The sequence below is a fragment of the Psammomys obesus genome, unplaced genomic scaffold (assembly GCF_907164565.1).
Source record: "Psammomys obesus unplaced genomic scaffold, mPsaObe1.curated_primary_1811, whole genome shotgun sequence".
Classification (NCBI taxonomy): Eukaryota; Metazoa; Chordata; class Mammalia; order Rodentia; family Muridae; genus Psammomys; species Psammomys obesus.
In genome coordinates, this window is record NW_026596051.1 from 20,638,478 (window position 1) to 20,650,533 (window position 12,056).

The following is a 12,056-nucleotide window of genomic DNA, read 5'->3' on the forward strand; positions in this document are numbered from 1 at the left end:
GTGTGTGTGTGTGTGTGTGTGTGTGTGTGTGTGTGTGTGTGTGTGTGCAAGTGAATCTGTATGCACAGGTGTGCATTCATGCACGTTTGTATGAGTGCAGAGGCCAGAGGAAAACCTCAGGGCTTTCTCCTCAGATACCGTCCACCTTATGATCTTGACACTCAGACACTGGCACCTGGTCTTGCCTGTTAGCCTAGGCTGCCTGGCCGGCAACCCCTCAGGGGTCCACCTTTATCTAGCTCTTAGTGCCAAGATTGCAAGTGTGCGCCACTTCTCCCAGCATTTTTACATGGGTGCTGGGGATGGAACTCCTGTTTTTGCCTGGCAAGTGCTTTATATCCTGAGCCATCTCTGCAGTCCCTTGTGTGGTTCAATATGCAGATGCCAGCTTGAAAACTAATCTAGAGCTTTGGGGAGGGATAGTAAAATTCTCAATCAAAGTTGCTTTCTATTTTCCTAATTGCTTCTTATAGATCCAAACAGTATTCTGGGAACCTTGGACCTCACACCTTTCCCTTGGCTGGAATGATATTTCCTTGTCACTGGCCTGAGTTATTTGTGGGGAACCAAGGGTCCCTAGTAAATTTCCTCTGCTAGGAGCCAAATGAGACCTGCAGCCTCTAAGAGTGATGGAGCCAGTAGCTTTGGTCATACCATCTGGCACATGGGGGCCCCCATTCCTGTTGCTTGTCTGATATGATGAACTGAATGGTGTTCCTAAAGTCCGTATGCTAAATCCCAAGTCCGTATGGTTGAAGAAAAAAAGCAGATTTGGAGATATGATGTTTAAAAAGCTAAAATGAGGCCGGTGGTATGGGTCTTAATCCAATCTGTTGGAATCCTCATGAGAACAAGATACAGCCATACACAGAGGATAATGGGGATACATGGAGAAGGTCGTGTCTGCATCTGCCTACCATCCCAGAAGTCTATGATTGAAGCTTCCAGATCCCTGTGTGTAGTTACAGCAGCCCATCAAGCTGGCATATTAGACTTGGACCTACAGGTTCCCTTGATGCTCGTGTTGGGGTTCGAAGGGGCTCATCAGCTCCCACAGGTCCATTTTTCTTAGAGTATCTCTAGCTCTCCCACCCCACTTGGTATTTATGCTTTAGTGGCTCTCATATTCTTCTTGATGAATTCCAAACCACTGAGTGGGGAAATGAGGCCCAGAGAGACCCAACTGCATTCAGGTGTGACCAGGAGATAAAACTCTCTCCTCCTTAGCTGTTCCCCAGAGTTCTCCCCATTGCTTCCTCATCTGCTGTCATCATCATCCCACCTTCACTGTGGTGATCCCCTTTGGCTCTCCTGCTCATGCCTCCTAGCTCTTGGTAGCTTATCCAATCTACATGGCAACACTGTGAGGCCCACAGGGCTGGGACCACAACCTGTCCACCTAGGTCCTTCTGTGCAGAAGCTTTGGGAGGACTGATGATGGCTTTAGGGATCACATCAGAACCATGGAACAATGGTCCCGGGCTTCCCTATTGGCTTGCTAAGGCAGTGAAGATGGCTGCATGGGTGACAGCAGAGCCATGCAACAAGGGTCCTGGGCTTCTCTATTGGCTTTCTAAGAAGTTCTCATAAGTGAAAGGACTAAGAACTCCCATGAGTTGGCTGCTATTCCTGCTTGGATTCTGCCTCAGGACAGCTTGTCTGCCTGGAAGTTCTCTCCATCAGCAGGGTATCAGTGGATGCTGCTCAGCACCAGCCTTGTGAACCTCTCTTCCCTGAAGTCTCTGCTCCCCTGCGGACCCTGCAAGGGACACTTGCACTTCTTTTCAGCTTCCTGTCACATGCTTCCACACCTGACCTTGGGTGTGGGGTTCCCCACTCCTCACATACCTGCCCTCAGACCATCTGCACCCTGCACACAACTGGGACATGACTTTATTATAACCCCACACTCTTTAGCCCTCACTGTTTCCTGTCATCCTCAAACCAAGACACAAACAGCAATGACTTCTGAGGTGATGCCTGCAGATCGTTCAACTCAACTTACCATGACAGGACATTACCCAGAAACTGACACCTGTGACTGTCAGGAATAGCACAGATGATTCTGAGAGCACCTAAGATCCATACCCCCCACCCCTTATTGTTCTTTCACACCCCACACTGCACTGGGGCCCCAGAAAAGACAGAAGGAGATGACTCACCATGTTCATCCAGCAGGATGTTATCTGGCTTGATGTCTCTGCAAGAAAAACACAGGCATAGGCATGAGTCCTAAGCCATCCCAGGCAACACAGTCTCAGGCTATAGGACAGAGGGAACTCTGGGGTGCTATCTATCCCCTGGAGTTAAATTTCAGATAGTTGAGGTAAGTGTAACAACAGAACCCATGAAAAGTCAGAACTTCCTCTTCTTTTTAGAACCCCAAGCAAATTGTCTACCTCTTTTGTTTTGGGCCATTCTTAACGTTGAGTCTTTCAACACTGGCTGTAATGTTCAGAAGAAACTGCCGCCCTCTGTATTGAAGCTGTTGTTTTCCTTGTCATAACAGAGGTGGTAGATTAAATGTGAGGTGTGTGTCAGGAGGCAATGGCACTTCCTTGCTCTGCTATCCTTCAGCCCTCAAGACTGGAGAGCCCACTGTGCCACTTTGTGGGCACAAGAAGAAACTCACGATAAAACACTGTAAAAACAACCAAAAGGGGCTGGGGATATGACTCAGCCAGTGAGGTGCCTGTGAATTTGAAACCCTTGCGCCCACATAAAAGCCAAGTTCACTGCATGTGTCTGTAACCCCAGCACTACATGGGCAGATATTGGAGCTCACTGACCGGTCTAACTAAATCATTCAGCGAGAAATCCTGCATCAAAACAAGGTAAAGAGTGATCGAGGGAGATATTTGACACCAACCTCCGGCCTCTACTCACTTTCACAGGTAGGCATGCCCACACAAATGCACACATACACGTGTGTGTGTGCGCGCACACACACACCATTCACACACACACACACACAAACACACACCACGGACAAACACATGCATATACACACACTCACATGCATACACACAGAGACATATACATGTATACATTCACATGCATACACACAGACACATACAAACACACACATACACACACACACAACAAAAAGAAGATTAACCTCTGACATTGCAGTGCTTCTGAAGGACTGAAGAATTCATCATCTGGCCCTTCCTGGAGAAGGTCTGCTGAACTTAGAGAAATGAACTACACAGCACACAATCTGGATATAAGCAGGTTTCTAGAAAGTTCTCTTTTATCTTGTCATGCTGACAAAGAGCCTCACCAAACCAAGAAGCACCTTGTAAGATAGGGCTTTGCCCTCTGACCTCTGCATTTGGGAACCCCACACAGTGCCCGACACTTGGGTGCACACATAGAACATGGGAAAGGAGGGGTAGGCCTGTGACAGCAAGCTTTAGTCCCCAACTTGCTGTGGTAGAAAAAACAAACAAACATAGATTTCAGAGACACACCCCACACACGTTCAGAGTAAATGTCACAGCTGTGGTGAGGTGACTAATGGCAGCTTACACAGAAATAAAGAGTAACTGCTCTTAAGTTGATCAAATATTAACTCTAACTGCAGAGATGTGCAGGGTTATTGCTGAAGCCAGGCAATCTCTTGCAGGGGCAGGGGAGCAATGCACAGCGACTGTATTTCAATTTTGATTCTCATTGCAACTTTTCAAGCCCGTGAATTTTGATGAGCATTAGGTAAACGGGGCCCTGCTGCCAGGTTCATAGGACACCCATGTGACCAAAGAGGTTGTGTGTGGAGAAGACAAGGGAGCCCTAGGGGAAGGATGAACTTGATAATAAAGAAAATTAAAACAAGAGACAGAGGTTCCCGTGTCAATGTGTGAAAATTAGGTCAGCAAACACTAGCTTCTTATCCAGCTTCCAGCAGCGTCTCTCAAGAGGGAAAATAAGTGTGTCAGGAATGTGATATAAGCTTGTATGACAGTATCAGAATGAAACTCACTATTTTCTTTAATGAGTATATACAAATACTACACACTAACAAGCCAGTTAAAAATTTGAGCATAAAGGGAAGAGGCTTCCAGTATTAGGCCTCAAGGTGAGGAGTTATTGAGAACTGATAGTTGCTGAGGGAGGGAGGGAGAGTCATATTTCTTTGTGGGAAGGGGGCACTGGTATGCTGTCTATGCCCCAGGGGATGGTCCCACACTCATGCACATCTGGGCATCAGTAACTGGATTATGTATGTTATAAAATAAGAAGAGGACGTGAAGTTGCAGTGGAGCTGAGTTGGGGGAAGGGCCAGGAGGAGTGTGTGGGGGTGAATGTGAGACATTGAACACATGTATGGAATATTTGAAGAATGAAATTTTACAATAATAAAAAAATATCAGAAGGAAAGGATGATGTTGGCTGTGGTAGCATGTGCACCAATAGGCAAATGATGAAGAGGATGAAGCAGGAGAATCCCAAGTTCAAGGCCGGCTTGGGGTGCACCTTGAAAAGAAAAGAACACACAGAAAGAGAAGGAAGAAATACACATTAATGCTTGAACTTGATACTACCACAGGGATTGGGATGACCTTTATTGGGTTGTGGGAATCAGGGAGAACATAATGTTTAGAAAGCATAAGCCCCAAATCATGGGTGGGGCCAAGACCCACACATAGCACTAGTACATAATTGGGGTGACAAAGAAGGTATGATCCAGCATTCAGGCCTGAACTCCCCAAGTTCATATTTGCTCACAGCCCCATAACAGAAGCCTGGTTGGTTATGGAGCCTTGGCTAACACACTCAGAGAAGGTTCCAAAAGCAAAATTACTCCAGGACCAGGGCCTGTCCCAGAACCAGTCTTTCTAGAGTGGAGAGAGATATGGGTACACAGACAAGGAACAAGACAGTCTGCAGAGGTGGATGGGGATCTAAGAGAGGCAGTCAGAAGCTGAGGAGCCAAGGGAGGGTTCTCTCCAGAGCTACTGGAGAAAGCATGGCCCAGAATGCACTTGGCTTGAGCTTCAGACCTGGTAGAGGGAGGAGATTCCAGGTGTCTAAGTCAATAATGCTGTGGTGATTTGCTGTCAACCTTGGCATAGTGGAAGATTTGTTGGTGGGGATGAGGCTTACCTCCATGGATAGGTGGGGAGCCCACTGATTCTCGTACAACCTCAGACAAGCCCTAAGGCCACATTAGAAAGACCCTTTTTGTAGTATCTTGAACCATGAAAATAGGGCACCAATATGATGAGGGACAGGAGCTCTCCATCTGCCAGTCCCTCTCCTACAGTCAGCCTATCCTGGCACCTCAGTTTCCTTTACTGAGTGGATTAAATATCAGGTGCATAGAACATGCTTTTTATGTTTATACCTGAGGAGCAAGTAGATGACAAATAACCAATGCCAAGCTGGGACAGGTGCTTTAAAGAGAATAAACCAGGGTCTGGTGGAGACTGGTGAAGTCTTGGTGGGAGTTCAGGAGAAATGATACAAGACTGACATGTGACAGGCAATAAGCAGGTTCTCCTCTTGTGAATGAGGCAGCCAGAGTCCCAGAGGAGGTGTCATCCTGCAATGAGCTTCCATCCCAGGAAACATGGCCAAGGTGATGGGTGGCCTTTGTTTGCTTTACTTATGCCATATGGCAGAATATATAGGACTCTCTCCTCATGAGTATGTCACCTTACCTCAGAATCTGTTGAGGCAGATGCAGTGAGGGCCTGCACTATCTTGGAACACAAGGACCACCATATGTGATCTAGGCCACATGGCCAGGTCATGCAGGGGTCAGTAAGTAACTTGACTGTAAAAACATCCTTTTTACATACTAGAATCTGCACACCTAAAGAAGCTAAGCAAGTAGTACCCTGGGTAAGATGATCAATCCTCATTCAGAAAGGCAAACAGTGGAAGAGGGGGAAAACTGTGAAAAGGACAGGAGCCTGCCACAGAGGGCCTTCAAAAGACTCTACCCAGCAGAATATCAAAGCATCTGCTAAGACTCATAGCCAAACTTTGGGCAGAGTGCAGGAAATCTTATGAATGAAGGTGGAAATAGAAAGACCTGGAGAGGACAGGAGTTCCACAAGGAGAGCAACAGAACCAAAAATTCTGGGCACAGGGGTCTTTTCTGAGACTGATACTCCAACCAAGAACTATGCATGGAGATAACCTAGAACCCCTAGAACCTCTGAGTAGCCCATGGCATCTCAGTCTCTAAGTAGGTTCCCTAGTAATGGGAACAGAGACTGTCTCTGACATTAACTCAGTGGCTGGATCTTTGGTCACCTCCTCCTGATGAGAAAGCAGCCTTACCAGGCCACAGAGGAAGACAGTACAGCCAGTCCTGATGAGACCTGATAGGCTAGGGTCAAAGGGAAGGGAAGAAGGACCTCCCCTATCAGTGGATTTGTGGTGGAAGCATGGAAGGAGAAAAAGAAGGGAGGGTGGGTTTGGGAAGGCATGAGGGAGGGAGCTACAGCTGGGATACAAAGTGAATAAACTGTAATTTATAAAATAAAATAAATTAAAAAAACATTAGTTTTAAGCTACAATGACATAATTCTGCCAAGCACCTTGAGAGCTTGGGAGAAGACCCCAGGAATACCCTAAATAGAGGCCCTAGAAGAGATGGGCCTGCATTCTTGAATACAAACATGGATGATTGAAAACCTTCAAGTTAGTGGCCTTTAGCTACATGGCCATACTACACTAGCCTTGAGGTCCTGGACACTCAAGGCTTTGGCCTCCTCATCAGGAAGAAGAGAAGCAGCAGCTGCCTCACTGTGGCTCCCAGGAACACTGGTCCAGTGGTCAAGGTGTCTTCCAGACTGAAAGCTGAAACAGGCAGCCAGGACTACAGGAGCTTTTTAAAGGTGCTTGGAAGAGTTCCAGGGCAGGTTCTCCATCTTTTAGAAAGCGAATTAGATTTTTTGTCTGGATGTGATTTTTCTGAGCAAGGCATGGGTCAAGCTGGATGGAAGAGGTGGCAGCATGAGGAGGGAGGTAGAGCAGCTTGGGATTTAATAGCATGCTTTCTGGGCAGAGCCTCTTATCAGTTTCTCGTCCAGCTCTTCCAGGTCCATTTCCTCCATGTCTATTATTCACAGTGATTGTATCTTGGTTCTGGAGCGTTACCCTGCTGAAAACAAGATGCATGTCCAGAAAGGACAGGAGAAGCATGGTGTGGGCAGGGGCGGTTGTGACGATATTTGCTGAGGACAGACTCATTATTTCTGAGCCAGGCAAGATGACACTCCAATAGAATGTATGCCTGGGAAGCTATCAAACCTGGGCTTGCCCTGGAATGATCCCCAGCCCCTGCTCAGGAACACTGTAAAATATCAGCTGGGCCTGCTATTTTTAAAAACAGCACAGATAAATGGCCAAGGAAGGCCAGGAGGCTGTTGCTGCCTCTGCCCGTTGCTGGGACTTCTTATTATTCCTCACTGGTAATCCCAAGCAGTGATGGACACAATTGAAAAGCCTAGAGGGGTTTAATTTGTATTCCCCTAATTGCTAAGAATGTTGAACATTTTTAAAGCTATTTCTTAGTCGTTTTTTAATTTCTCTTGTTGGGAATTCTGTTCAGATCCATAGTCTGTTTATTTTATTTTATTTTATTTTATTATTTTATTTTATTTTATTTTATTTAGTTCTCTGGATATTCTAGATACTAATTGGCTATCATCCTCAGGTCAATCTCTGGGTCAACGCTATTTGATTGGTGGAAGGTTCTCAGTGGGAAACTGAGATACATACTAACTTACTGCTCTTTATTCTTTTAATGAAACACTCTTGAAATTCAGGATACTTTGTATTTATCATCGCCCACATATACAGCTTCATGTCCTTTAGACTATGACTCAGTGGCTTTAAAAAGCACATCTGGACCTGTTCCTTCTCCTTCCTAAGTCCACTCATGGTTCTCTGAGGTCAATAGGATTGACTCTTCATTCTCTGCATAAATATAGTCTTAAAAATGAACACTAGGACATGGGTGTAAACTATAACCCTGCAAACTAAGGATATTAATGATAGCCATCAAGCATGCTGAATATGTGTAGGAAAACATCCATGGCTGCCTTAAAGTGTGGAAGCAATTCTTTCAATGTGCACAATGTGCAAAATGATCTAAGTACATGCTGGGACTAATTACTTCCTTCATGGATGAGGCACACAAGTGTTTAACTCCATAAGCATGATTTGGGAGCTACCACTGTGTGCTGCATGATGTCACTAGATTCCAGGGCCTTCACAGACCCCACTCCCAAGGTCAGGTTGCTTTTTTTCTATTAGCATTGAGTATATCGAACTGAAGTGGTCTGTGTCTGACTCATCCTGTTCTACCAGACCCAGAGACCTTCAAAAGGAAGCCTATGCGGCAGCAGGTAAGCAACAGTGGGAATGGGTGGGTGGATGTTTGCCAGGGCCCTGGAGCAACTGCAGACAGTGGGAGATGTGATGTAATAAAAAGGTTTCAGACTTAGACATAGACCAGTTCAGTATGCTCCCCATTCACAATGGCCCTGCATTCCATGACCTTCGCATTCAGCCCTGCCCACCACGTCCTCATCCTTGGCTCTCTCCTAGCTTAGGTTCCGTGTCTCAGGTCTATTTTTCTGTCCCAAACTCTCTTTCTTGATTTCCCCAACAGAACCCAAGAACCATTTAGAACTCACTTCCTTACCTGGCCCTGCACCCTGAGATGGAATACCACAGAAGAAAAATGCAACCACCACAATTAATGTCACCCTAAATCTCCACTCGACATTAGCATGCTCCTCAAGATCTCTCTTTCCCTCCTTGTATCTACTCTCTCTTCCCCTCTTTCTCTCTTCAAACCCTTGGCACCTTCTACCTCCAAAATTCTGCTGTCAGCCTTTATTTCTTCTTACCTCATAATCCTCAGACAGCCGAACAATAGGTTCCCTTCCTCCCACTGCAGAGGACTGTCACCTCTGGCACCCTGTGAGTCATCAAAGCACAGTGACCACCCTCTGCTCAAACCTTTCTCATGATTCACCTCCTAAAGGACCTAGAAATATCATGTGCCAATTAGTGAAGAGAGTTCTGAGCAGTGTAGTGTCTGACTGGGACTATGGAAACCTAAAAGAATGCACTCATCGGCACCTAGACTGTGTGATCATTACTGACCTATCTGGTATAGCCTATGGCTCCAAGGCAAAGCAATGAGTCAGATGGCTAAACTTAAGATGGGGTACCTGCAGTACAGTGGCAAAATTTTGTTTATCTAAACAGAAATGAAGCTGTAGGATCACTAAGCAGGAGAAATTTTTCCTAGGAGGCCATCATGTATATGGTCTCAGACATGGCTAAACCTACAAAATGCACTACACACCTCCTAGCCCTGGTGACCTGGATCTGTTTACCTGCATCTGTCTGTTCCAGTGTGTAAGCTGAGCAGAGTTTCACCTGTGGCCTTTACTTTGCTGTACCTGGGAGGGCTATTCTCAAGTATGCATGGATCCTCCTCTTTTCTCTATGATGATCTCAGCTCCCCAGTACCCTGGCACCTCCAGCCTTTTCTTCCTTGCATACCCCCATCACCCAATATGATTAGCTTGCTTACTAAAACTAGCTTACTTAAGAGCAGGTGGCTTTCCACGGTTTTGTCTTCAGCACCAAGGACAGCGCCAGCAAGCCGGCAAGCAAGAGTTAGTTCTGTGATGAACTGATGCATGTGCCCACCTGGAAGGCCTGGACCTGAGCTGGGTTGGCTGCTTCATGACTTCCCAGGTGGCTACAGGTCATCAGCCTCGGGCTTCAGGTTTCCAGGCCAGTCACAGCTTTCCATTCTGCTGGCAAGTCCCCAAATATGCATTATCTTCCAGGCCCCATGGGAAGAGATAGCCCCACTCTGCTTGATTACAGTGCTATGATTTGAATATCCCTCACTCCCATCTCATGTTGAAAGGATTTGGAAGTGGGGTTTTGATACGAGGTAATGGGAGTAGTTCCCCTAGAGCTCGGGAGAGACCCAAGCCAACAGCTTGCTCAGCCTCCTCATGCAATGCCTGTATTGTGTTATGATGTAACACAAGATCCTCATGCTAGGGTCATGGCAGGGGAGGAGAACTCCCCCTTTCAGTGGACTAGGGGAAAGGAATATGAGGGAAGATGGAGGGAGGATGGGACCTGGAGGAGAGGCTACAATCAGAATGCAATATTAATAAATTATATATATAACAAAACAAAAAAAACAACAAATAAAAAACCATAGGGTGGGTGGTGGCATCCCTGCTTTTTTTGGAAGCTTTTGTGTTTCAGCTTCTGAGGTCCATGGACTCAGGGCCAGGTGCTTTCAGTTTGACTGGTGGAAAGGGGGGTAGCATTCATGCTATGGCTCATGCATGAGTCCACATGGGTGGTAGAGAAACAGACTATCAGGAAAAATGCAGCTCAGCAGGAGAACAGCATACAAACATCCTGATTACCCCCCACCTGCCATGGCTGACCACAGGGCTCAGAGTGGAACCACAGAGGGAGGGTTTTCTGCCCTATTTTACTAGGGAGCCTTGGCTTGCAAGCAGAGTCTGCTTGGCACTCTCAAAATGAGCTGATACCATGAGGTTTTTTTTTTTTTTTTTTTTTTTTTCAGGCTCCAGGTGCTGTCAGTTTTCTCCACTAAGACATGCTAGTAAAATGATTGAGAGTTGCAACATCTTGGACTGTCACTAGTGATAGGAGCCATCTTTAGAGTCTGCCAAAAACCAACTAGCCCTAGATCTTATATCTATCTTAGCCGCATTTTCCTCATCTATAAAATGGGTTAATCATTGTGTCTGCCTTCAAGGAAGAGAGGGTTAGGGGAGCTACAAACAAGGGAAACCTTGTTTGTAGAAGCACAGCAGTGGGACACAAGGGGTGTCCCATGACAAAGCAAGTGCTTTGGAAAGACCAAATATTGCAGGGTGGTTGTGGTGACACAGGCTCATAATACAGCTACTTAGGAAGTTGGGGAAGGGGAATTACAAGTTCAAGGCTAGCCTGGACAATTTGATGAGATTGTCTCAAAATAAAAATTCCAGAGGAGGTTGGAGATGCAGCCAAGCACCGACACAGCAAGTCCTGGGTTTAATATCTCATACTGGAAGAAAAAACAGAGCTCCAACATGCTTTGTAAGCAGGGAGACTAGGAGAGGTGATGGGGCCAGGTCAAGCATGTGTGTCAAGTTTCATGGAGGATTGTGGGAGCCAGCAGAGTTGTTGGTGACCTTGGGAAGCGCCCACCTCCCTCAGTCTTACTGGGTCATATTTGAGAAAAAGTTATTCTCTAGAAGTTCACATTTCATCCTAATGAGATGAAGGAGGTGGTACCATTGATTTGGGCATCAATCTCTTTGACCCCAGACATGTGTCAGTCTTTCCTTCTAACAAAGAAAAGGAGCCGCTTATTTAGTAAGTGATGGTATCTACCAATGACTACTGCTGATTCGTTTTTATTAAACTGTGTGTGTGTGTGTGTGTGTGTGTGTGTGTGTGTGTGTGTGTTGCATTTATGGAGGACAGAGGACAGCTTTCCACATGTCTTCTCCTTCCACATGTAGGAATCCAGGAATCCAACTCATGTTGTCAGGCTTAATGGCAAACACCTTTACTCACTAAGCCATCTTGCCAGCCCAACTAACACTATTTTTATTTGATGCAATATATGTTTGCAGTCTGAATATTAGTGACCTCTATTCATATTCCAAAACCTAATTATCTGTGCAATAAAAAGAGGTGCAGGGTGATGCTTAGAAAATGACTGGGTCTTATGGGCTCTCCCTCACTGAGAAATTAGTAACATTTGGTTGGAGGGATGGCTCACAGGTTAAGAGCACTGGCTGTTCTTCCAAAGGTCCTGAGTTCAATTCCTAGCAATTGCATGGTAGCTCACAGCCATCTATAATGAGATCTGGTGCCTTCTCCTGGAGTGCAGGTACACATGCAGGCAGAACATTGTATTCATAATAAATAAATACATCTTAAAAAAAAGTAATTAGTAATATTACTGAAGATGTTGATGACCTCGTGGTGAGGGCACAGAGACACCATCTATGGTAAAATGCTGATCT

At 45.9% G+C, this 12,056-nt stretch overlaps 1 protein-coding gene across 1 annotated transcript in view; it reads right to left on the reverse strand.

The window, feature by feature from the left end:
• Nucleotides 1-12,056, reverse strand: part of Stk32b (serine/threonine kinase 32B) — a 182,815-nt gene that overhangs the window by 50,058 nt on the left and 120,701 nt on the right. The window contains exon 4 of the mRNA XM_055624003.1: nt 2,163-2,200. Within this exon, the coding sequence (XP_055479978.1) occupies nt 2,163-2,200 (38 nt within the window). The remainder of the gene's footprint in view (nt 1-2,162; nt 2,201-12,056) is intronic.